The sequence below is a fragment of the Chrysemys picta genome, chromosome 8 (assembly GCF_011386835.1).
Source record: "Chrysemys picta bellii isolate R12L10 chromosome 8, ASM1138683v2, whole genome shotgun sequence".
NCBI lineage: Eukaryota > Metazoa > Chordata > Testudines > Emydidae > Chrysemys > Chrysemys picta.
This window is the reverse complement of record NC_088798.1, coordinates 38567058-38594599: the sequence shown is the minus strand read 5'-3', so window position 1 is coordinate 38594599 and position 27542 is coordinate 38567058. Positions and strand designations below refer to the sequence as shown.

The window sequence follows — 27542 nt, the reverse complement described above, 5'->3', positions numbered from 1 at the left end:
CACAGCAAAGATAAGTTGCTCTGGGTGGCAGGGTTTAGGGCTTCAGCCCCATGCGGTGGGGTTTCAGCTTTCTGCCCTGAACCCCAGTGAGTTTAACACTGGCTCTGCTTGGCGGACCATCTGAAACCTGCTTGCGGCCCCTGGTTGAGAACTACTGTTCTAGTCCATGTAGCCAGTAGGTAGAAGGAAGGGAGGAGTTCTTTGCTGCCTTCTACAGGCTTCAGCTCTTCCCTTGCTCAGTTTTTCACTGTTAGGCCAACTGCTGGGGCAAAAATGGCTTTCAATTTTCTCCTCCCCTGAATGCTGTAATAAAAAGCTGCTGTAGCATTGAACTGTGAAGCAGGGGACAAGTTGTGGGCATAGATATAAAAACTGGGACCTACAAAGAGGGGGGACAGTAGGGGAGAGGTTGACTAACAAAAGCCAGAGAGTAGGGGGAGAGAGAACAGAAGAACAAGGGAAGGGACCAACTAAGGGTGAGAGACTTGGAATAGATGGAGAAAGAAAAACATAAGCAAATTGCTCTAGTTTTATCAGAGTGTTGCTTTTGGCAACCACATCCAATTACTGTTGCCATTAACTAGCTGAAAATTGGCCTTGCGTGCACACTTCATGCACCACCCTAAATGTATAATCCCCATACCATTTGAAAGGGAGATTCTTTCCCTGTTCATAGGACCAAAACTAAACGAATGCCCTGGTGTGCCTCAAGAAGCAGCTCTAAAGAGCCAGTGCATGGGAAGTAGTCCAGATCTAGGCTGTCTGCAGTATGCAGTGCGTTACTGTCCTTTTCCTTGCATGTCCTTGCTACGCTACTAAAGGCCTTTCTGGAAGTCATGGCTCAAACTGGTCCTTTTGCATAACCTCCCTTCCCTAGTTTAGGAGCTGCAGTAGAGCTGCTTAAGCCCTCAGCCTTCATCCTTCCAACTAGTGCTATTCATCTCTCTCTCTCTCTCTTTTTTTTTTTTGTGGGAGTGTACTGACTAACATGACTGACAGCTAGAGTAAGAAGAGACACTCAGCTCTGGGAAAACAGCATTGCTAAGTACATAAGCATTTTTTTAAAAGGTAACTAGGAAAAATGCCTCATGTCCTGGCCCTTTTGCAAGGTAAATCCACTTAGCCTTCAGAACAGTTTCATGTAGATCTGAATAAATGTCTGTCTTCCTTGATCCCTCAGCAACTAATTACACCGATTATTTTCAGTTACTAGCTCTCCAATTAAAATTTACAAATGTAACTACACTATGAAGTAGGTTTACTTTTTAACCTATCACTGAAAAATACAAATACAGAACTGTGGTGCTCACTTCTATAGTATCTAAGCACTTTGCGAGGAATTAATAAACCTCACAACACTCATGTCCTGTAGGGGAAGTATTATTTACAGATGGGAAACTGAGGCAAACAGTAGTTATGAGATTTGCCCAAGGTTGCACAGGAAGCCTGCAGGACTTGTAGAAATAGAACTCTTATTTCCTGACTCCATTCTATGCCTTAACCACATGACCATCTGTCTTCCTTCAAATGGGAGAAATGTAATACAAAACATTTTTCATTGATGTAAAATAGTAAACAAATTTATCTTACTGTCTCCAGTTGGTTTTCCTGCTAAATGCCCTGAGCCTTCATTGTATAAGTTAGCACTTGTTTTGCACACCGTCTAAATGCTAGCTCAGTGCAAGCTATCCTACTTTATTGCTTACATGTGCTGTGTAACTTACAGGACCATTTGTCACCACTGAATCTGACCCAGAAAATCCACTTACCAGGCAGAATTTGGCAACTGTCTTTCAGGTTAATACGGGCGAGAGGTGGGAGATATCTTGATCTGATGTCTCTATATATGAAGAGCCTAAGAAGGGTACCAGAGCCTCTAAGGTGACTTCACCCTTTTGGATTAAGTCCTGTATCCTTCAAATGCTCTCAATGGAAGGAGGCTCTTAATCCTTTTACGGTTGTGTCCCATTCTGCTCACGTGGAAGCCATTCCCGAGCACCAACAGGGAAGGCATCTCAGCAGAGACAGAGAATTCCCTTTGTTCTTTTGTCTAAAGTTACTAGGTTGAAAGCCATGGCTGCTGGGTAGCATCAGCCATAGGATGCAGAACACAATCACATTCAATGCTCTTTCTCCAGCTTGGCAGCCATCTCCATTCTCTATGCCTGCCAGCTCCCAGGAATTCTAGCTCAGTTGTGTGCGATGCAGAAACAGCATGTTAAGTAAAAGTTTAATTTTCCATGCTTGCAGTTTTATAAAACTGGGAAAGACGGTGTGAATGATAAGCCTTAGACTAAGGCACATTTTAAATGGCTAAAAGTCATCAGCAACTTACCTCTGCTGACAGGACTGTAGCTACAGTGGTTACCCTTGAACTTCCCAACCTTGCCCCTAGTTATTAGATATTAGCACAGTATGCCTCCTTTGGTATGAGGAATACCTGGGGGAATCGGGTATCAAGGGCAAAAAATTCCTTTTTTAAGGATGAACATTGTGTAGTATCACAGCCAAAGTCCTGATACCAAAGATGAAGGAAAGGGAATCACGTTCTGCAGCAGGGTTTACCAGCAAGTAAGCACTAAGATCCTATGATGCAAGGTTCTGAGTGGCCCTTAATGCCCATTGACCTGTTTCTACTTACATCACTGGGGCCAGGAGTAGCCTTGTTGACTTCAGTGTGAGTTGAGCTTCACTTTCATCTCCCAGGACTAGACTCCATAATGGTAGCAGTTGCAGTATATTCTTACCCTATAAGAACGTCCCATCATATAACCCGTGATTCTCAACACAGCAAAGGAGATCAAAGGTAGCCCTTAGTTGCATATTGGTCAATTCCCTTTACAGTCTACTGGGAGTCTGCACATGCATAAGAGCTGCAGGTTTGGGTCTAAAATACTTAACAACAAGAATCCTTTTGTATTCACCTCCTGAAATGTTCCTGGTGAGTAACCCATTTTCTGAACAGCTTCTAAATCTGTTTTGAAATTTCAAGAAAGGAGACCGTACATAATTGACAAAATGCAGTGTCATGGTTACAGTTGATGCAGCAATAATTCTGGGAAAAGATGCTGTAAAAATAAACCTTTGCAATGTTGAAATATTTCTTTCTTTGTTTCTCTGCAGCTGGTGCACTAGTGGTCTTGAATGTTAAATTGCACCTTCTCTGCTGTTTGTTTTAGTACACTACTGTGTTTGAGGGGGAAAGAAAAATGTTTTTTTCGTTTACTTTTCCCTACTTAGCCTCTGCTCCTTCCTTTTCATGCTTTGTGTTCATTAGCTATTTGGCCACAACACTAAGAAGAGTTTCTTATGGTTTGGACCACAGTAGGATAGATTCTGATCTAATTTAAACCAGTGTGAATAATGAGTTATTCCACTGAAGGTTGAAGTCTTCAGTGGGTTTAAACTTCTGTAACTGAATGTAGCCCATTCTCTCTAATATGCTTCATTCCACCTTTGCAGTTTGTTTATATTTAGCCCAACAGCTGAACTGCAATGTTTAAAAATACTGGTACAAAATAACTGTAGGCTCCCTAGTCTTTGGTACAAAAAGTGGTTTGCTTTTCTTTCATTTTAAGTATGTAAATAAAATAGAAAGCACTAAATATATTTGCAGTTTATGCTCGGACAAAACAAAGTGAAGCTTGAAGAATGGGGGAAACTGACCACCTTCTTTGCACTGCTTTATGATGCATTTTGGGGAGGCAGTCAGGTCTAGCGGTTCAGGCACTGGATTGGGAGTCAGGAGACCTGGCTGCTCTTCCTGGCTTTTAGTAGTTTTACTGTATCAGATAATTATAGAAAAGATTTGTTTCAAACATTTACAAGCACACGAAGTTTCTCACATTTCTGAAGATGCTGCTTTTGGAAGCTTCCCATGAAGACTTTGAACATTAGAGAAGAGGGAGACAGATTTGTCTCTACTGCTGCTGATTTGAAAGGCCTGCCCTTCCATCCACTAGGTCCAAATGTAGTGCCTTCCTCTGTTGAAATTCCAGTTGTGTCTGTGACCATAGGACAGGAATCTAATAAATCTGATGTTCAGTGCAAGTGTGTGATACTTGAGATATTTGAAAGCTCTCGCATACAAGATATCCCTCCTCCCCAAATGCCAGGCTGTGTTTAATAAAGGACACAGCACTATCAAGATTGCTCAGAAATGTATTTGTTTCCTTCTTAAAGGGGTTATTGTTGTGATAGCCATTTTATGTCTGATTGGTTCGTTGAAGATGTTGTTCAGGCTGTCGTAAGTTTCTGCTTAAAAAAGCTCAGAACAGTGTTTGATCCTCATTTGTTATGTTCTGTACAAAATACACATTGAATATGAAAACTGCAATGGTTTTACAGCTATGTGCCAACAACATCAAGTTTTACATTTTGATTTCTAGGTCCTGATCCATTGAGGTCAATGGAAAGACTCAGTTTGATTTCTTTCTGGTTGAAATCTGTCACAGAGGAGGATCCTTTTAAGATATTAGTGTTGTTTGTTTAATAATATCTATTGGTCCCTCTGCACTAAGGTTTTTCTTGTGAATCATTTGCTTTATGCTGGATTTCAAGAGGCAGAAATAATAGCATAACATAGTATAGCAGCCTCATGTATCAGAGACTCTTGAGCCAAGAAAGTACCGTATCAGGGTGTAAGAAAGAGTTAAAATACTAGTTTTATTAAATATGCAAGTTAGCTTACAAATCATGTTTCTTCAAACTTATGTAGGCTTGTTCTGCCACAGGAGTAGTGTCCAAGTATGTGCTGATGTACGATGTGGGTGGAAAATGTTTGCCTGTGCATACACAAATGTTTGCATGCACAACAGCTGAAATTTATTGAGGTCCTCAATTTAACACAACAGTAGACTCCATTAATGCTTCGACCCCACAGCATTTCCAAAATGATAGTATACCAGTGAATTGCCAAAAGTAATTTTCTCCTGTTTATCCCCCTCTCCTTCATTTCTAAGAAGGATTATTAAATGTTTTGGGATCACCAGAAAGGCACATGCAGTAAAAATAAGGACATTTCTCTCAAAATCTAACTCATACAGGGGTATAAATGACATGGATGGTTGTGCCCCCAGTAATACAGTGGTGCCTTGTGTTGCCTCTGAAAGCAATTTCCATGCTGGCCAGTGGTGCAAAAACAGGTGCTGGGGATTTCCCTCTGGCCATTTAAGCCACGAACACAAATCCTTTGCACTGCCAGAGCACCACAAAGTGGCCAGAGGGCACCAGAGAATCAGGTCTGCTATTTCATCTTGGACTTTTGTAATGCTTCAAAGCAGAAACAAGTTAGTTTTCTACGGAACTGGTGCCCAAAGGTTACCCATTCATTCTGATAGGAGGACAATATGAAAGGTCTTTCATTTAAAATGAAGGTCCAAAAGATGTATATGTATCCTGGAGTTTACCAGCAGGACCTCATGGTTATGAAATGTGAAGTATGGGTTAATGTCTTTGAGTTACTGAAGTGTAATATTTAAATGAGGAAATAGTTTGTGTAATATGCCAAGAATAATTGAACATACTGTCCTCCTATCAGAATGAATGGGTAACCTTTGGGCACCAGTTCCGTAGAAAACTAACTTGTTTCTGCTTTGAAGCATTACAAAAGTCCAAGCTGAAATAGCAGACCTGATTCTCTGGTGCCCTCTGGCCACTTTGTGGTGCTCTGGCAGTGCAAAGGATCTGTGTTCATGGCTGAAATGGCCAGAGGGAAATCCCCAGGTGGCATAGAACCACCATAATGTCTTGTGTAAGATTTAAAGAAAGGGTAGCAGAGGACGAAGTGCAGCTCCCCCTTCTCTGCTAAAAGCAGATGGGAATTCCTCCTCCTGTCCCAGGCTTGAAAAGAGCTCTGCGCGCACACAGACCCCAATTTCAATCTATTTAATTTCTTGTCTGCCCCCTGTAGCTAGGAGCCAGGGAAGGGTGGCAGAGAAGAAATAGTTGGGGAGTTAAGAGATGCTCTTCCAAGTCTGGGATAGGAGGAGGGACTTTCATCTGCTTCTAGCAGACAGGGGGACTGCACTTCTTCCTTTGCTTCGGTGTAGGATTTAAAGTAAGGGGAGCAGTTGGGGTGTGTGGCCATGGGATAGAGAGAAAAGAGGACATGGCCAGGGCTGGAGCCAGGCCCCCCCAGGCCCCATATCAGGTAGCTGCAAATCCACCTTTGTTGTCCCACCCTAGACCTGTACTGACCACAGCATGGCTAAGGCAGGGTCTTGAAGATGTGTTTCTACCTTTTGAGGTGAGACAGTAAAGAGATCAGGATTGGTGTTTATTGCCTCTGCTGCCTTCCAGATCAAATTAACTTAGTGTAGATGCATAAATATGTTTTCCAACTCCCAGCCCTGAAACTCAACCTGGGACCTTAAAGCCAAGCTGAGTTATTTCCTTTGTATGCATCACCACCAGTAATAGATTTGCAGGCCAAATTCTGCATTTAATTACATCTCAGTAAAATATTTCTATTTTATGCTGCCTTTTACAATGCCCATCTGGAACTATCTGCAGAACTATATCAAATATCTCCCATGGCCCACCTTCCCCATTACTGTGAGAAGACAGCCAATAAATGATGGCAAGACTGAGGGACAAGTGAATGAAATTGCCACTGTCTCTAGAATTGTGTGTGTGTGCGCGCGCACACAAAATATATCTGTCTGTAGCCCCTGTCCTCTGATCCTTATGGTATTGGATTCTAACTTCTTTTGCACAGGGACAACATCTTCATATATAGCACACTCATCCTCTGAGCACTATTTTAATACAAATATTTCAAGAATAATTTATCCCAAGGCTTGTAGAAACATTACACGGGAATGCAGATGCCTACCTGCTTCCTTATAGATTTAGGAAATAATCTACCACATACCTACAGTTTTGCTTCAGTCTTTCCAAAGGGCCCAGTCCACCTTGACTTAACTGGGAATTTTGCCGGAATAAGGACTACATGATTGGGTCTTTTTAAGTGTAGAAGGAATATTGAAAGTTAATGAAGAATGGTGACCAGAATAAAGAGCTGGATACAAGCCTTAGGAGGCAGCCTCACTACTCATTCTCTAACATGCATCGCTGCATGGAGGGTGACAGAACAGTAGTAAATCTCCTATTCCATAGCAGAGAGGGAAACTTTGTTCCAGGCTTAGATACAAAGCAAAAACAAAGTCTTGTTAATGCATTAGACCATTCCAAGGAGTTGCAGTGTGGCAAGGGGAGAACAGGACACCTTTTTTAAAAGGCGGTATTAATTTATTCTTTCCTGCACGTGCAACAAAATCATTTAGAAAATACCCTTTTATATAAGGGTGCCTTAGTTCCAGCTGATGCTCCCTCCTTAAACATGCTCAAGACTTCCTAGCTTTTAGTTATGTCAAACCTTAATTTCCTAATATTTAATGTATAGAAACTCTTTGTAATCCACACTTAAGTAATTTCTTCTTTGCTTGTGTGTGTGTGTGTGTGTGTGTGTTTGTTTTTTTTTAAGTTGTACAACTTTGGAGAAACAGTTTCTGTAGTTTTCTGGACGGATACGTGGAAACCAGAAAGCTTTTTTGACAAGATTCAGAAGAACAAGCAGAATGGAATGCACACGCTGTGCTTACTTGGTAAGGGTCATCTGTCTTTGTTCTGTAATCACTTTCTTGTACAACATCCAGAGGCTATGGTGATAAATGTAATAAATTTAGAAGAAAAATGTTTTTAATTGAAGAAAATATACCAAAAATTGCATCCTTTGTGTATTGTTTTTGTGAATTTAGAATAGCTTTACTAGCCCTATCTTGTTTCACTGTGGCCTGCGATTTCTAAAGAGTAGAGAAATCAATAAAACCCTGTGCTTCAATAGAATTCAACAAGGATCAGAGATCCACCTATGCTGTTAAAATGCAGCATGAGTTTAAGGACAAGTGTATCTCCTGTTCAAGATCCAAATCAGGTTGCAGTAATTAGCAAGTGTCATTTTACTTTAGTAGTTTAGACCTTAATAGACTTCATCTTGGAAGAGGCATGTCGTATTAGCCAAATTTGTTGTATTTGATTAAATGATTTTCATCTTCTAATATAACATTCATTAGTCTGAAGACATTTACACAGTGACAAGGTTAAATTGTAATATACAAAAACACTGTAAAGCAAGGATCTAAAACAGATGACTGATTTTAAATTAGCAACCTCCTCAGTAGCTCACATTGTTTTGTCTGATCTTTTTATTTACCCCCTCCTGTAAATCCAAATCTTAAACACCAATGCTGGAAACACATAAGCCTGTGTATAACTCTAATAACATGATAAATAGTCCCATTGGCTTCAATGGGCCTGTTTGTGTGCATAAAATTACACACATGCTTAAAAGTGTGCAGGTTCGAGCCCTTGGTTTGTGACCACTTCAAGAAAGACCATTTCCGTGTCTCTTGGGCTGAGGAGGGAGCTGTCAGTGCTTAACAAATTCATAGTTTAAGTAAAAACATGCATTCTGTGGGCGTTGAAAGAACCTTAGTCTGGAGACAATTTAAATGTACAAGTGTCATTACACATTTGGCTGACTTGCCAAATGCACAGAAATGATTTCAGAGGTGGTTAAAATCAGATTTTTGGTAACTTTAAAGAAACTTTAATTTAAGTTCTATTATTACAAGTTAACAAACTTAAAGAAGGGAAGCAGGAGGGAGATTCCCTCCCCCCCCCTTTTTTTTTTTGGTTCACTTACTCTGCATCTGTTAGCACTTAATGCTTTGCACGGTTTCTCATTTTGTGTTGATTTTAACATAGCAGCATTGCAAAACCACAAAGTTCGGTGGGGTGGGGAGGAGAATTCATGGCAGGTATGGGAGTTAAATCTAATTTTAAGTCACATTTGAAACCTGATAATTTCAAAATAAGCGTTCCTTTAATACCACTTGGTTGTGGTCTATTTTAATTGATTGTTTAGTCAAATTACATTAAAGGATATTTCACGAATGAGTAAAAGCAAAATACAGAAACAGTGCAATTAGAATATGGTTCTGGTTTGGAAGTACTGTAACTTTAACTTATGATAAATTGTAGCTGTAGTTCCCACATTTTTTGTTAAAAGGCCAGGTTATGCACAGATCTTGTTATAAAAACCTTTTCCTCATAATTTCCTTGGCAGAAGTTGATGCTAAACTCTGAACAGCTATTTTAAGACTGTAAAAATGCCCCAACTTTTACGGGTTTTGTACAGCTTTTTTGCACATTGAATTCAGATGTAAGATGAGTGATGTAAGTCTGTCTATGTATTTGAGTGTAATGCACTAAGATTTGAACACCAACTCAAAAATTGGGACAGTCAGTACAAACTAAACATTCTACTGTTGAGTATATAATTTCCACTGCTCCATATTGTAGATCTTGAGTGCCTGTCAGAGATAATGCAGATGCCTGAGACTCCATAAAATTGCAGAGTTGCTCTGTATATAAAATACACATATCCAGAAATTATAGCAGGAAGGAACTGCTAATGAGTTGGGTTCCTGTGTGGTGGTTAAAGTGAATACTGTCCTTCAGTTATGCTGCTTTACCTTCCGACTACCGAGGTGCAACTGAACCTAGAATCTATGAATGAAGCGTGCAATATATCTGGCTTTCAGAAGCTTATATAATTAAATGTTTTAGAACAGTATCATTTTGAGATTTTTCAATCCTATGACAAATGTGCCCATCATTGTAGTACTTAAGCACTATTTTAAGGGCTTGTTCTTATTTGCATTAGAATCCTAGAAGTAATGCAATCCCAGGTAAAACTTCATCTTTATAAAAGGAAAGGACAAGGGTTTTTCTTTATAATATATGAAGCTCAGAATAGAGCGGATACTACTTTGCTAGAAATCCACATTTGTAGTTCCTACAATAGCTAAAATATTGGTATACGAAAAGCAGAAAAGACCTGCTAATTTAAACTACTAATTAAGCCCTTACCCATTTAGACAATTAAGATGAGTGAGAAGATTACAGTACCTCTGATGTCTTTATTTGTGTCTAATAAATATAACTTTTATCCTGCAGACATAAAAGTAAAGGAGCAATCTCTGGAAAACCTGATGAAGTGAGTCACTATTTTGAAAATAAATATATTGTCAGCATGTTCTAATGAAAACTGATTGAAGATCCTTCCTCCTACTTAGTAATGCTGCACTCACCCATTCCTTAGATGCTCACTCGTAATGAAATAAAGCACTTAGGCATGGTCCTGCATTCACTGCAATAAATGGGAGTTTTGCCATTTATTTCAGTGGGATCAAGCCCTTAGTTTGCAGCAATTGCACACTAATTTTCGGTATTGTGTTCAGTAAACAGAACATTTTGTCTTAACTAGGTCCTTCTAGAAGAGGTGGTTCAGTGAATGAAATCTTATAATTGTTCAATCTTGCACAGTATAGTCTCTCTCCCTGAAGCAGATGAACGGCTGAAAACAAGACAGCACTCTGAATCATCTCAGTGCACTGTCCAGAAACTGCATTTGGAGTATTGACATTCCATTGTCTTAACACCAAACAGAAGTGTTTTTAATAGTGTTAGTTTAACTAAGGTCATTCAGCTGTCTCAAAGAAGTTTGTCATTTCTAAACCATCTTTTTATAACTGGGTCTATAAACTGTTGCTTCGAGACATGCTGTAACTTTTGGCCTAGACTCACATTCATAAACTTTTCTTTAATGTAGCTAGAATTGGCAAACTAGCCGAAATGTGTTTGAGAATAATTGAATATATTTCTGCTTTGTAATTATCTGCCTACATGATGATTGTTGGGAAAACGTATTGGATTATTTGAGTTTTGTTTTTCTAAAGTAAGTGCAGACCCTGTATAGTTTCCAGCAGTCTCACTTGAATCTTAAGATAGCAAACTATCAGCCAGATCATGACCTGCTGCTTTACAAGTGTGCAGGGAGCCCAGGGATTGCAATTGAGCTGAAATTCACCCTAACCCCCCAACCCCCAAGGCCTACCACAAAGCCTATGGATTACTTAAGCCACATGGGTTATGTTAAAGCTGAAATGTACCATAGAGATAATGGAATGAGAGAATTACAATAACCTAGTATTCTGGGTTTAATACTATTTGGCAAGGTAGTTATTACTTTAGTTTTTTTCTAACAGAGGAAAGAAGATTTATGAATCACCACGGTACATGAGTGTGAACCAAGCTGCAGAACAGCTTCTTGCCATTGTTCAAAATAGGAGGCTTCAAGGAGAAGAACCAGGTACACGTTTAATAGTTGTTTCCAGGTGCTAGTACTCCAGGCTTCCCCTTTCTCTACCTTTACTGAGGAGTCTCTACTACTGCTCTGCTCCTATTCGTTAGAGCAGCTCCTGACCTGAAGTGGAACTGGGCTACCTTCAACCCTAGTCAGCTGATCACAAGATGTGTTTGGCAAAGCCCAAGCTACGCTGCAGGCAGTGAGCACTGGTGAATGGAAGTTAGTGATTCCTGGAGGCATAGTCAAAGTCTTTAGTCTTGTTCAACTGGTACAGTTACCATAGTTTGAAAACCAGTGCTACCATTCATCTTTCCGTTGGGTCCCTCAGATTAAACAAGGGGAAGCTGTTTGAATGGATCAGAATGGAGCGTTTATTTACACCGGTTTTTAGAACTGTTAGAATATTTTAACATTGAGTTTCCCTTTAACTGTACTGTGAACCCCTTAGACAATTGTACTTCAAGATTTTCATATGATAGACACTTAGTCACTTCACTAGTTATTGGCCAAATTCTTATTTATCCCAGGCTAAATTCAGCTTAATTCCATTTATATAAGTAGGTTTGGAAGAATTAGATTTGTTGGTAGATGTCTTTTTCATCATATACACACAAGCTGACAGTTACATTGTCAATTTACAGATAAAGAAAAATGCTGCTTGAAGGTAGTTTGATTTAAAAATATTTACAGTGTATATTTTGACATATGTTGACAGTGTGAAGTTAAAGCTTTCAGTTTTTGAATCTCGGCATCAACTGTCAGACACTCCCCACAAAATTTTAAATAGATAAATAAAAAAAATGTTTAAAACCCATAATTTTGTGAACTCTACAAATTGGAGAAAATGCTTAAACTACTATTGGTACGTCAGTTATAAAAAGAAAAATCAAATTCTACCATTTGGTAGAGTAGGTAGCTACTTCACATTTGTACTATTACTGAGAGCAGAGCTAAAACAAACCCCGCCTTCATTCACTTGTATTTCTATTAACATTTGGTTTGATTTTTATTTACAAGACAACATTTTAGAGCAAATCTCCACCATTATTCCTTTAGTAGTTTACTTCTCTCTGCTGAGGTCTGGAAGTAGGGGTGCGAAGTAAGGTAGTCTTCTCACCTAGACCAATATCCTGCTGCTGGCACTGACTGAAAGGAGGACTCACATGGAGAAGGGAACTAACTCCCCTCTATTGTGTATTTGCCACAGCCCATTCTAACTACTGTCAGCATGTAGCTTAGAGTACTCTATCTCCTCAAAATAACAGAATTCCATCTCACTTTGCAACAAAACTCCTGGCTTTAAAGTGTTAGATTAAAATCAGAGACTGGAAACTTGAGATTCAATGCTTTTGTAAACGTAACATACAATCATTACTTTCAGTGAAGCAAATACTGCTCAATAAAGAGATTGAATTTGCTCTCTAGAAAATGAAAGATGAATTATTTCCTGAAATTGCATTTTCTTTTTTGTAGAAGTTACGGAGAACACACTCTGTGTTGGCCTAGCAAGAGTGGGTGCCGTGGATCAGAAAATTGCTTCGGGCACCTTACAACAGATGTCCACAGTAGAACTAGGTGGTCCACTACATTCCATGATCATAGCAGGCAATATGCATCCTCTGGAAATAGATATGCTTAAGCTCTTTGCTATGGATGAATCTAGCTCTGAAGACAATGAATGCCAAAGGAACACTTGAATAAAGAGCCTTTACCTGTCCCCTGCTTTGTGGCAATTTTTAAAATTTAGTTTTTCCATCCTTACTTTAAACATACAAACAGCATAAGTGGACTTATACTCTGCTACCTACAACACTATGGGAGCATAAACATTCCCTCTAACATGAGTTCACATACTCTGCAGATGAAGACATGGTACTGCAAGGAAAGTGTCCTGCTAGTTTCAGGATCGCTTTTCAGGAAGTTTTTCACAGGTTTGAGCTCATCATGGTGAGAAGCTTCCCCTTCCTAGGGGCATCATGAATGCCAGAAGACCTACCCCTGGAGGGGAGGAATGGCCTCTGACTAGGCAGTGCAGAGGGAAGTTCAGATGAACCTGAGCAAGATGAACTGGGTATGTGCGTGGGGGAAAATAGCTCTGTGCACTCTACACCATGTGCACTGTCCCACTAGGACAAGGCGGACCTGTACCACATTCTCCAAATGAGGGAGAAAACAGGATCAGTGCTCTGCAAAACTTTGCTGTGCTTAGCTCCTGTCCTACTATACCATCCAAGGAATCACCTATGCCAGGGCAATCCAAGTAGCTGTGTAAGGGTTTGGGCTACCCTAGCGCTCAAAGATGTAATTAATCTGGCCTATTGTGTGCAATTGGAGAAATGAATGTGGAAAGAAATTAACTGGGGGTTATGGGAAACAGACAGGCCTGTCCATAAACCCTACCTTAGAAAAGGGAATAAAGGTGAGAACGTTGCAGCCTAGGAATCTGTTGAAGTGGTGACTGTTAATCACCTGAAAATGGCAGGACTAGAAGAAGCCACATGGTTTGTGCCACAGGTTGGGAGGTAGTTCTTCAAAAATCAGCTCTACAACATGGACTTTCAAGATCCTTACTTGCCAGCTAGTCAAATCAGAAAATACACATGCAGGGTTTTTTTTAAACCAAGTTTTATTGAAAGGAAATTTGATCCCAAATCTTTTTCAAATACATCAGATGAAACGTTTTACTTAAACCATTCAAGTAGAAAAAAGATTACATCAAAATTTTTAATATTGCACTTGGGGCAAGTCATAATGGCTTAACTTCAGCACCCCCCAACCAAGTTATAGTATAGCGTCTCCACAATTTTATTTAGAATCAGCAGTTTCCTACTCAAACATTTGTTTATAATGTTCTAATACCACACTATTAAATTTAAGCACACCAATAAGAGTACTTCATGTATTTGAAAATTAACTGGAAAGGTGCAAACATTACTGTGTTGCTGCTAGGAATGGTTTTGGCAATTTTTTCATTCACATTCCTTCATGTGCTAGCCAGCCCCCTCAGTAGCTACAAATTTCAACTCTTGAACTAGATCCTGGCACATATTACCATCAAGGTTTTTTGTATATGTGGGAAGTGAAAAATGCAAATTCCTTTACACAACAGTGCTTCTGCCAAACATTGTGTGCAGAGTAAAATTACCCCACAGGCAGGAACTTACACTTGAAGTGTGGCTCACTAAACCCGAAAGGTAGATTATTCTGTATTTGCACATATTGAGAGATGAATAAATATTTCAGTTGCTAGCAGATCCTAGGAGAATGACCTGCATCTTTTGACAGGTACTATAACAACCTCCTGCCTGTGAAGACCAGACATGGATGATCACCAACACAAGGGCTTTGAGGAAAAGGGGAGTAACAAAAATAAAAAGCAGAAAGAGGATCCATGGTCTTGGGGGTGGGGGAATTAACCACTGCAGGAGTGGGTAGTTCTATTGTATGCAATGCAGCATCCTATTAAGGTAGGGTCTGAGACCATCATATTTTGTTTTGCAAAACCAGTATTAACAGTGAGAGAACTAGGTTGAAGAAGCTCCTCTGTATCTTATATTATTCCTTTAACATCTAAAAGTCACACAGTTTAAAAAAAAAAATCAGCTGTCATACCAAATACAATCGTAAGAGCTAATTGAAGAAAACAGGACAAGGTTGTTCAAGAATAAAGATGCTGATCTGAACTGGTATTAAAACAATCTTAGATGCATTTTAGGGTTCTCAGGCCTATTTAATACAAATTCAACATCTTTAAAATCCATTTTCTATTTCATACGATCCTCAGGGTCTCACATGACATCTGAATTATACAGTACCATAAGTCAGTGGGTGTGAAGGTACACCGAGCCGTGCACTGATCTGTCTTCCTTGTACGTTCTATTAAGCAATTTATATTAATAGGTAAAAGGCATATATATAATATTGAGGAACAATGCTATTCAACAGCAACTTCTCCAGGTATCTCATTTGCATCCCCACAACACATTGATAGCTAGCATCTGTGCTGAACTGGTGAGTATTTCCTTCCTTCCTTCCTTCTCTACTCAGATTTTTAATTCTTAAAAATTAAAAGTAACACAAATAACCTCAAATATAGTTAAAATAGTTAATCTTACTCAGTAGCACTAGCTTTCACCTCTGAGTTAGAATTCTGGATTCTGCTAATAGACAGGCAGCCTGTCTAAAACATTTTAGATTTTAAAATTTCACAGGTTAATGAAGATCGAATACCGATTACTGCAATAGTGCATTACAAAAAAGTATCAGAGGGGTAGCCGTGTTAGTCAGAAGTACTAGGTTCAATTAGTCTGACATGCTTATTTGTTGTACTAGTTTAACCCATAGTGTAGCAAGGATACTAGAGTTACTTAAGCTCCTCACTTGAGGCCCACTCACACACAGTGTGTAACTTTATTCATGTTTAACTGTTTATAGGATCAGACTGTAAACTCCAATAGAAGGCCTGTTTTCCGTCATGGTATGTTCAATACCAAGCAACATTGTAGGTAGTAATCTTATACACCGTTCTAGTAATGAGAGTCACTGTAGCACCTTGCCGTTATGTCTTCATAGAGAGTTAGATGAGATTTTGATGGTTATCAGGTTTGTCAATTAGAAAATGAAATTTAGCAAGTCTCCCCCTCCCAGTCACTCTTAAAATAGACCATCTTCTGCAGGGATTCAGGATGAAGTTAAGAGATTACTAACACCTCCATTAGTATATTAGAAGCAGAACCTAATGTCATTTGAAACAAAACAGTTGTAAGTAGTCCTTGATGGTTCAACGTTCAGGGGTTTATATTAGTCACATGATCTACAGCAGGGGTCGGCAACGTTCGGCACGTGGCTCGCCAGGGTAAGCACCCTGGCGGGCCGGGCCAGTTTTATTTACCTGCTGACGCGGCAGGTTCGGCCGATCGCAGCCCCCACTGGCCGCAGTTTGCCGTCCCGGGCCAATGGGGGCGGCGAGAAGCCGCGCCAGCACATCGCTCGCCTGCGCCGCTTCTCGCCGCCCCCATCGGCCCAGGACAGCGAACCACGGCCAGTGGCGGCCACGATTGGCCGAACCTGCCACGTCAGCAGGTAAATAAAACTGGCCCGGCCCGCCAGGGTGCTTATCCTGGCGAGCCGCGTGCTGAACGTTGCCGACCCCTGATCTACAGTCTTCAATAATTCCAGCTCACCTAGTAGTTCATTAGTAGATGAAAAAAATTAAATGTTGCTATGCTGTTTGGAAGCAGGGTGAAAGACTTCCCGGAAGACCTAAAACACGATGGCTGGACAGCCTGACACCTGTCCCTCACACGCATCCTACCCCATAATGAACCAGAGTTAGATCAGGACAGAGCATCCTGAAGGCACATAATGCATTTGTTGGCCTCTATGCTGCCCAAGCAATAGCATGAGAGCTACCCAACCAATGCTGTTTGCATTTCATGCTACAGGAGTAAATTTACACCAACTTAAAATGCAGGGTATGCCATCTACTGTCTTTTGACCAATTTACTCGCACATTCTTTTAAAATTAATCTACTCAGCCAAAAAGTCATGTACTTGAAATGACAACACAATCCTATTGCTCAACAGCAAACAACTGTTTCCATACACTATCACCACATTTAAATTACATTTTACAAAAACAAATGTGGGATAGTTATGTACATCTTGCTATAAAATGTAAAACCATCCCAAACATGATTAAGATTCATCTTGATTGTAAAAATATGTGCATTTCTCATGAGCAAGACACCATAGGCCTGATTTTTTTCCCCCAAGAGTCTCAAAGATCTTCCTAGGCAAGAAAGAAATTTAATCTTTGTTACAAGTAGTTTAAAGAGCAATTTTCATTAAAGATCAGTGTGCAGAAAATGGATTATGCTGTCAAATACTGGTCTTGGCAAGGAAGATTAGCCATATGACAATCCTGAGTCCTTTTAAAATACACAAGAGGAAAAAAAACTAACATCCAAGCAATTGCTCGCTTGCAGTAAGACATTTAGCAAGTCACAGCAACTGAAAGAGCATCCCACTAACATTCAGCTAAAACATTCACAATAAGCAGCTTACCCCAATGATCTAGCTAGTGTTAAAGGTATTTTAAGATGATTAGGAAGCTTAGCTCAGCAGCCCAGAAACAAATCAAAGCTGTAAATCTGGAAGGCAATCACCCCAAAAAGTCAGTTTGAGGTTATAGCTTGTACAATTTAGGTGAAAGAGGCTGGGTCTTCCTTTTAAAATGATGGCTCAAAGTGATGGAGACCACCATCCTTAAGATTAGCGGATTGTTGCATTATTGCCTGTGTTAAAGACCTCCCAAACAAAAGACAATACCCACAGTCCATGTATGTGCATGATATTACAGAAGCCATGGAAGAGGTCTTACCTTGGGGTTTGAATCACAACTTTGTACACATTAAAAATTATTCATTCAGCACTCGTATATCTGCATCAATCTGGTGAGCTCACCTCAAGGCACAGACTAGCAATTGAGCAGCATTTATATATATAAAAATACAGAGTGAGTCATACAGGAGGAATAAAACTGAGTTTAAGAAGCTGCTTATCCCTGTAATAGGTAAATTGCAATAATGCAGTAACATCTGCAGCAAACATTGCATTATACAAACCATCCCTGCAATTCAATCTTAGGTATTTCTGTAGTGTCTATCATACTCAATGCTCATCAACTGTGACTAAAGTTGAACTGATTAGAACTACAACACTCCTTGATTTCAGTACTACCCATTACTGGGTATTTAATCAGTTACAAGGACACTGATATTTGCATCAGAAAAATACTTAGAATTCATACCAGTCAGCAGCACATTTGATTTTTCAAGTAAGCATCCTTGTCTTGTTTTACTCCACTAAACACTGTACATTAAGTGTAAATTTATTAATTCACAAGTTTCCCCTCATATTTCCAATTAATAAAAAGGAGACTTCCTTTTTCTTGCTCTATGTCCTAGTCAGACTAACCAACAGCTTCAAATGTGGAAATCAAAGATACATTTGTGGGATCTTTACTGTTCAGTCTCTGAATTCAAACAGAATGAGAGACTACAGTAATTTTGCACTGATAATTGTAGTAAATTTTAGTGGAAGCACTGCATCTACAGTACAGGTGTTGTAGGATTGTCTCAGGAATTTAACATTCACTTTGAGTTCAAAATGTAAATTAATAAAATGCCAGTACAGATATGGTCTATGGGTGTTTCTGGAAAGCGGTGTGTCTGTGTCTACACATACAAGACATTGATAAGAGATCATGCTCATGTCAGAATCAACATGTCAGCTAAGAAAATGTGACCTTGCATAGCACATCCAGTAGTCCTCGTTTCCACTGCAGATACATTTGCCAGGAAGAGCTCCTCTCCCCTCTTCTCCCAGTTTAGTTAAACATAGTAACTACTTCCAACCTCTTTAATAGTCTATTAAAACCTGGTAGACTAATTTTCACAGCAAAGCTTCGACAGAAAAAAGATAAAAGCAAAAGAGCTCTTCCATTACTATCATTATGCTGCAACTGCCTTTCTCTTTTGCATGGTGACTTTATGAACATGGTTATTGCAATACAATTTCCAATTCCTATAACAGTATTGAGAAACTTTCATTCATAGACTTAGACCCAGGGCTGAATGTTTAATTCGGTTAAAACAACTCTTAGGACAATATATATAGCAAATAGACAGATGTTTTGAAAGCAAGTTTCCCCACAATAGCTTTAACTTGTAATGTAAATTAAACAAATTTAACTCCAGTTCATTTGATAAGATGCAACAGTAAAAGGGAGTCTAAAATCTACAATTATGCAAGTACACAGTCACATACATCACTAGCAAGAATAAGATTGTGAACAAGCTGTAGCCATAAAAGTAATAAAAACCCTTCATGTTCCATGTTGATGCTGGCAAATACTTTTTCTGATATAAAGGCACTTTGAAAACCCAATATGGTTTGGTTCATTAAGTTTGCAAAGTACAAACAATTTTACAAACATACGATTATAATGAAGAATGCCACCCACTGTGACATTATGTACAAGACCGCTCTCCAATTTTTGATAACACTGGTTTTGTGGGAATGAGCAGCTTTCAGGCTTGTTTATGTGAACATTTAGTTTGCGGCAAGCTGGGGTGTGAATCTACTCAGTGCTAGCCTGCTAAAAGCCTAACTGTCGATGTGGACCCTGCTGATATAGGCTTAGATCTAGTCCTCTTTAGAACAGGACTAGATCAAAGTGCACTAACAAACCGCTAATAAAGACAGGGGCCACATGAGCACAGGGCCGGCTCCAGGCACCAGCTTAACAAGCAGGTCCTTGGGGCGGCCAAGGGAGAGGGGCGGTACCTGCGGCAATTCGGGGGCGGCAGGTCCCTCACTCCCTCTAGGAGCAAAGGACCTGCCGCTGAACTGCCGCCGCCAATCGCGTTTTTTTTTTTTTTTTTTGCTTGGGGCGGCAGAAATGCTGGAGCCGGCCCTGCATGGGCAGTTAGTCTGCAGCAGGCTAGCGCAGAGTAGATTCACTCCCCAGCTTGCTATGAACTAATTTTTGTTTTGACAAGCCCTTCATTAAAGACATGACAGGAATTGCAGTCCCACAATCTTAGTTTCCTGTTGGAACAATTGTAGTAAGTAAAAAAAAAAAATATATGAAAAAAAAAAATGAAAAAAGTTTGGGGGCCACAAAAGACAAGACCAGAAGTCCAGGACATATCCTTTCAGTTTTTACTCCTTAAACATGAACTCTAGAAGTAGCCAAAAGGCAGCAGTCTATTTGGCCTTGGTTAACTGAAGTGGCGGTGGCTCTGTCTTGAAGAGTACAATGTTTTATACCATTACAGTACCAGAAAACTTTGGTCCAAAGAACTCAATTTATGATGTTCACTACATGGCTGCAAAGTCAATCTGTACATAAAGCTGTCTGACTCCTGCCTGTAACAAAAAAGAGGGAGAATTAGAAAACTGAACAATCATGACCTACGCAACTGTACCCCAGTTCCAAATGCTATTATACTTACACATTTTTATTGTGTAAGTATAATCTACTTGATAGCTTGTTCTGTAGTAATGATTCTACTAAACTTAGTGCATGAGTTAAAGCTGTGTAGGGCTTCTACAGTGTTTTAAAAAAGCTTATCTTAAAGCACAAGTTCTTCAACCACAATCTAAAGATCACGTGACAAATTTTAAAAAAGTTTAAAGTGTGTTTTTAACCCTTAGAACAGATGCCAGTTCAAGTGAAGCAAAGCATAAGGATGTGACAGTTTGAGCAATGAAACTGTCCTACAGCATAATGGGGATTTGTAGAGAAGACAGGCAATGGTGTATTTATGTGAAACACCAAAATAACGTTTGGTAATACTCTATGGGCACATAAATTGCAAATCACCCCTCTGCTCAAAAACCTCAAGAGATTCAATTTAGGGAATGCCCTTAGCTCTGCCATCATTGTATATAAAATTATGAGTAAATTATTTAAGAGACTATTAACCCTTAAAGTCAGGCTGCTAGCTGCAAAAGTGGTGCACGTAGTTCATTATGCAGAATCATCTTCAGGAGAAAAATAATAAAAATAATCTGACTGAGAACACATTGCTGAGAATCAGATTAATGTCAACTAGGCGCTTAGATGACTACGGTAGTGAAAGACAACTTTTAGTGAGCTCAGGATCTACACAAAAAATTCTAAGCTTCCATGCAAATAATCAAAACATCCACATCTGCCTCTCAGGACTTGTCTACATAGGAAGTTATACCAGTATAGTTAAACTGCTAGAGTCACCGTGTGGACAAGAGTAGCTTTTTGCTGTTTAGCTTCAACTACTTCCAAAGTGGCATAAACTAAACCAGAAAAAGCCATATTTACTCTGGAATAAGAATGTCCACACAGAGTGTTATAGCAGTTTAAATGGATACCTTAGCTTATACTGGTATGATTCATAGACAAGCCCTCAGTCACAGATGTGCCATACTCTGGAATCACTTGACTTGAGTCTTTAGGAACAGAACCACACTCAAGAAAACAACTTGTCTGGGTCCCTGAAGTGCAGTGGACTTTGTTTCAGCAATAATGAATACTGAGCGTCCGAGGTCACTTTGCCTAACCTGCCAAATTACAACTTTAAGAACTATGATCTCCACTACTGCTCAAAATATGCTTGCTCCAACTGTACCTTCACCTACTCCCACATATCAAAAGGGAAGGAAGATGTATCCTTTCTCCTAAGTCCATTTGATACCAACCCCTAGAATGAACATACAGAATAGTTGACGTCTTGCTAGCAAAATAATCTTTTTCACTGGAGATTCAAGAGATTTGAGATGACAAAATAATTACAAGTCTGTCCATTCAAACAGACTTCCCCCAAAGCCAAGCTAGCCTTCCCAAGGATCGGCCCTCCCACATATGTAAGCCACCTTCACACTGAACTGTTCAACCCATTAGCTGTTTTGTTGTAAAAAACGCGCCTGCGGCCTCCTAGTTATTTACGGAACTAGATTCATATATGCCGGAACTTCTCAGACAGGACAGATTTATTTATAAGCGTGATTCTAGGAGGTCGTCTTGAAATCAGTGCACAACCTCTTTATGTTCCAACATACAAGCTAGAAAGCAAGGAACTAATATCAATAAGCATTCATTTTTACTGGCTCCTCAAGTTCACCTGGTTCAGGATTCTTTAAGTTGGTTCAGTGCAGCAAAGACTTCAAAAGCATCTTTTCACTAAAAACGGAGGCAGTGCCGATAGAGATACCAATGTGTTGCCTAAATACATGCACTACAGAAAGTGTCTGCAGCACCAAGTAATAGAAGGTAAAAACCTGAACATAACCAGATAGTAAAATTAAATATTATTGAGCAGATTCAAACAACATGGGCCCCATAATAAAAAGACAAATTAAGTGACCTGGAAAGTAGAGTGAGTAATGAGGTAGCAAAATTTACAGATGACAAAGTTATTCAGGCAGTGCATCTGCTTCATGTGTAGTCGGGCCCAAGGGACTAGATATGCTGTATGCATTAGAAACAGAATTCAAAGGAAGAGGTCCTAGTTGGGATTTATTGTAGCTCATAGAAAGAATTCCCAAGGACCCAGGAGCTTTGTCTAGTCTGGTAATCGGAAACATCACCAGATGTACAAACAATTTGTTGCATCATAAATGAGGCTGCTGCCAATGTGGTAGCCAGGACCAGATATAAGGACAGAGTTAACACTTTCCCACCGGAGCACATTCTGAAAAGAACATTTCTACAAACACCTTTTTAACTGACCCAGGCAATTCCTGTTTTCCTCGCTGACAAATATTTGGGCTTGAATAAAACTCCCTTCATCATCTTGTCTCTCTCTGTTGCTGATCTCATTGAAGTTAATCCTGAGGTTTATGGGATCATCAGTTCATTATCATGTAATGTTGTGTCACATATTGAATATCACCACTTTTGTAATAATCTGACAATATTTTATTAAACCTCCAATAGTTAGAAAACAGGGCAAGAAAAAGTATGCAACAACTGAAAGGTAAATTAAGTTTGAAGCCCATGTATAAAAGGTTTCATCCCTTACTATTTACCTAGGTATTTATATGCTGCTCTCTCCCTCTCCCCGCTATCACGGTGCTTCTGAGTGTATTGCAAGGATTTAAGACTAGACATTACAACAATCCCTTACTTTCTTCACGCCCTGTAACAGAAGTAACTTGGATAGTTTACAGCTTTGTTTTCAAAGGTGCACGTGTGTTCCCTGCACAGAACTTTTTTTGCAGAAAAGCTTAAGCCAAATAAGTAAGTTTTGCACTGAGCTTCACATCAGGATTGCGTTTTCTGCTACCATGACTAGTTAGGCATTTAAGTGCAAGTTGGTGAATCAAAAATCTGAGCGCAGATGCCCTTCACTGTGAGAGATGTACAGAGAAAGCAAGTTCTTGGAAGCATTCCCATCTTCCAGTCTGCATCACCTCAGTCTTGCATAGGGTCAACTTTTGGAATTAAAGCCTCCATTTAATGCAGATGCACTGTGCACTCTTAAGTAAAACAGTGTGGAGACAAAGAAGTACATGTAAGTTCCTATCTGAACTTTTCAAACAATGCTACTCAAATTTGATGAATTCTAGAATAGAGTTAAAACTCTGGGGAATATGTACAGGCAGAGGCCAATTCAGAGCTGAACTGATGCTACTCACCATCTACAATTCTACAATCTAAGAATTTCCTGTATTGGTGAGGCACAGGTATCTGAAGGAAGGCATCCTTCCAATGGACCAAACATAGAATGGCTCTTAGTCTGACAGTGATACATGGGAGGTCTATCCAGAAACTACATCTCTATGTACCTGTTCACTTCCAAGAGTCAAAAACAGGGTACAAGCCTGGATTCTTTGGAAGCTACAGAACAGAGAGGGATAAGTACCTTAGCTTTTATTCATGAAACAACATGCAAAAGATCTCTTTGTCTGGAGAACTTTCAGTTCATTAGAGTGAAATCAGGGAAGGGGAAACATTGGAGCTCTATATTATTTCAACTGCCCAGATATTTACCATTTTGAGAACTGAATGGTATACAGCACCTTGTAACATTTGAGTGTCAGATCCTGGTCAAGGTAAGATGTCTTGTGCCTTACAGGTTGGATATAACAAGGTGAAATGTAGTTTGTTAAGAGTAAATGCAGCAGATACCATTAATTTTTTTTTTTTTTAATTGTGGCATCATTTGTTACGGACTTCAGATCTTAGCTATAGACAGCCAACTGAATCTCATTGCCTTTCCTTTTAATGCATCAGTTAGTGATAGAAAAACTGGCTTTGTTTGTTGATTTCCCTTCCTTTAACCAGACAATATCAATTTCTAATGAAGTGCCCGTGTGGTCTGTATTGATTTTGTAGTCTAACCTCAGCTGGAACCACTTTTACCATACAGCTTAAGATACAGAAGTTATTTCTTAGTCTAAGAAAAGAGGAAATGCAATGATCTCAAACCAGCATGTGGTAATGGTTGGTAAATGTTGACTTTAGTGGCCACCACTGCCTGGAAGTTGCTAAAGACAACAAAGCATGCAGAAAATGTGGCTTCTCAGAGCAACAGAAGTGAATGCCAATACAGAGGCATCACAGTGGATGCAAAAGTAAGGTTAGTCTCTGTGGTAAGACATCTTATCTTGAAAGCCTCATCGGTTTTCTTGGTCCCTGGTACGTCAACATAAGGCTTCAATGCACCTCTAAGACTACAGCATTCTGATGTCATGTCTCCCTTTAAGGGTACGTCTACACTTACTGGAGAGTCCGGCGGCAGGCAATCGATGTTCTGGGATTGATCCCGGAAGTGCTCGCCGTCGACGCCGGTACTTCAGCTTGGCGAGAGGAGTACGCGGCATCAACAGGGGAGCCTCCCTGCCACGTCTGGGCCCGCGGTAAGTTCAGAATAAGGTACTTCGAATTCAGCTACGTTATTAACGTAGCTGAATTTGCGTATCTTAGTCCGAAGTGGGGGCTTAGTGGGGACCAGGCCTAAGAGGCAGTAAAGAGACTGATGAAGAGGAATGGGCCACATATATCGAACAGGTTTCAGTTTAACCATCCTGCTTCTGGTAGCTGGAGTTAATCATAAGTTAAACAACAACGTTTGGTGTTAAAGACAGAACACAGAGCTGTTACTTTTATAAACATTTTGTTGCTCTATTTTTATATTTACATCCATGTTTTCTCTATCACACACATCATCATGGTATCCAAACATGCTACTGTAAGCAGGCAGACATACCTGAGTAAAAATATTGTGAGTTTGGCTTAGAATCCACTTGGCATCAGCATCAGGAGCTACAAATAGTTTCAAGGTCCCTATGTAAACGTCACTACAAAGGGTCCAGAAGTGTGGATCATGTAAACTGTAAACTCCTTGCAACTGCTGAACCTAAAATACCGACGACAGACATTTCAAAAATGATTTCTGAAAAAAAAATACATTACTACACACTAGCAAATAGCTAATAAAAATGTCAGGCAATACTCTCATCTTCACAAGAGCATTTAGTGAGGTCTCATCGAAATTAGTTAGTACTTTTGTCTTCATAGGTCTGAGAAGGAGAGAGTTAAGTGGAAAGGCTAAGAACAGTTCTATTACATATCCACACAACTGCTGCACTAGGCTACAGTTGTATTACACATTCCCTTCACTGGAACCTGGTGTTCTTCACTCCCATCCCACACATGTACAGTTATTTCAGGGTGTGTAAGATGCACCCACTTCTCATCTCAACCAGGAATTCTTTTTGTGAGATGTTTAATGCTACGCAGCAACCCCATAAACCACTGGGGGAAAAACAGGGACATTTCTTTGGTACATGCATCATGCTAGCATTCCATAAGAGACATGCAACACATTCAGTACTGTATAAGTATCAGGGACACAATGCCAAATGCAAACTATGACCTTCCTTTTGTATTTACTTCCAATGTTTTCAATATGCCTCAACACTTCTTACGAAAGGTTAAGGTAACTGCTCCAGAGAGGGAGAGAAAAATATTCCTTTGAATAGAAAAAGGATCTTTAGCAATGGCTGCTGAACATCAGTTCAGAACTGGAGAACAAGCAAATTCTACAGACAATGATCCAACTGGCCTTCCTGTGAAATTTCTATTATACTGCTCTCTAATATGCACATTAGGCTTATACCCCCTTTGTGACACGATACATTAAAAAAATGATTTTGAGATCTATTCCAAGCCAAAAGTGTATACAGTGAAACAGCAAATCATTTCAAAATATAAAGTTTTGGTTGGGACTACAGAATATGTAGAATTTGGGACTTCAGATGGTCAAATCCATTGTTTTTGTTATGCTTTTGACCATTTCCAGATAAGTGTTCATTCATTTGTATAAGTTTAGGATAGATTTAAGGAATCCTCTGTGGATTTACTGTTAGGAAAACATTCCAAAACATCCCCTAGAAGTCCAAACGTATGTTGCTTATTCATTTAATAGTTAAGTCTTATGCAAAAATGTCCTGAACTGGAACAGCTCACCCTCTGATAGCACTGAGGCAGGGCACTTTCCAGGGAAGGTGGCGTTCGCTGCATTAAGATTCCAATGGACTCTCTTAAAAGTGGAACAACACTAGAAAGAAATAAAACAGTTAATTACAGCCACATCGTCAAAGGATGCAGAATACAACAGCAATATTACCACTTTCTGATAGAATGAGTAAAATCAGTCAGGAAATATGAGGCAATACACTGAGGAGAAAGCATTATTACAGATTTGTCACAGTGAAAAAAAATGTTACAAAAGTCAAAAGGGTTGACATCATCACAGTAATACAAAGCATGAATCTTTGTCACTCAAGCATTTTCTATAGAGACAGTCAAGCAAGAGTAACAGTTTCATTTTGTGGGATTTGGATGGAATCTTGAAACTATGTTCTAAACATATGGAAGAAAAATCATATGGTAAAGTGTAGTTTAGAACCAACATCAATTTCAACAGCAATTATAATAGCCATAAAAATGTGCAAGAAAAGTTAAACCATTCTTGCATTGGTCTCTGGCTTGAGACATATTTTTCTTATGAACTAAGATGGGGGTAAGGGGATGACATCATAAAACAAAATTAGCATGAACCAGTCCAGCCAGAACAAAACGATTTGTCATGAACAGCCAGCTTAGCAAATTCTTGATGTTAACAAAATGTGGGGGCCTCATCCAAGCCCAAGCAGTGAACATTTGGAAGCAATTTGAGGTTTCTTCCTGGCTGTCTACTCTTGTGCAAGGAGCAAAGAAGGAGCGTTGTGCCAGGTAGGACAGAGAGTTTTTACACATTGAACAAGTTTTACAAATTCATTCCTCAGGAGCTAATGCAATAAGTTCACATGCTCTTAAAATACATCACCTTACTGCATACACCAAGAATAAAAGTACCCTGAACACTATCTTAAATATATCATTCTACACTATCATTATACTACACCCTTTTGGCTTAGTGTAGTATAATGAAATTTCACAGGATGAAATGTGTTTTGAGTTTTGTACAATGTATATATATTTCAGCTTACATTTAAAACAGACTGCATTTGTAAACCACCTGACACCCTCTGGCAGTAGGATCAGCAATGTCTGAAACTGGAAGCCAGATTCCAACACCAGTACAATAATTGGAATAAATGTATTGTTTCCCAGTGTCAAATCAGAGGAGTGATGGGATGAATGTAATCAGAGGGAATTTAGAATGAATCAGGAAAGATTTTGTAAAAGTGAGATCAATTAGACCATTTGCCAAAAGAAATGTTGGAAGCCTCATTTAAAGCCAAACGAAGCACTAGAGACACACTGTAGAGA

General features: G+C 39.5%; 2 protein-coding genes across 8 annotated transcripts in view; one reads left to right on the top strand and one right to left on the bottom strand.

Annotated features, from left to right (window-relative positions):
• DPH5 (diphthamide biosynthesis 5) overlaps positions 1-12932 on the top strand; it is a 28141-nt gene extending 15209 nt beyond the window's left edge. For all 5 annotated transcript variants that reach the window (XM_042840637.2, XM_065554288.1, XM_024107333.3 and 2 more), the window contains exons 5-8: positions 7487-7607; positions 10024-10063; positions 11115-11218; positions 12689-12932. In XM_042840637.2, the coding sequence (XP_042696571.1) occupies positions 7487-7607; positions 10024-10063; positions 11115-11218; positions 12689-12912 (489 nt within the window). In that variant the 3' untranslated portion in view covers positions 12913-12932. The remainder of the gene's footprint in view (positions 1-7486; positions 7608-10023; positions 10064-11114; positions 11219-12688) is intronic.
• Positions 12933-18622: 5690 nt separating this feature from the next.
• The window catches only part of SLC30A7 (solute carrier family 30 member 7), a 51539-nt gene continuing 42619 nt past the window's right edge, over positions 18623-27542 (bottom strand). For all 3 annotated transcript variants that reach the window (XM_005300893.4, XM_065554286.1, XM_065554285.1), the window contains 3 exons: positions 26235-26325; positions 24973-25122; positions 18623-20149 (listed from right to left, as the gene is read on the bottom strand). In XM_005300893.4, the coding sequence (XP_005300950.1) occupies positions 20102-20149; positions 24973-25122; positions 26235-26325 (289 nt within the window). In that variant the 3' untranslated portion in view covers positions 18623-20101. The remainder of the gene's footprint in view (positions 20150-24972; positions 25123-26234; positions 26326-27542) is intronic.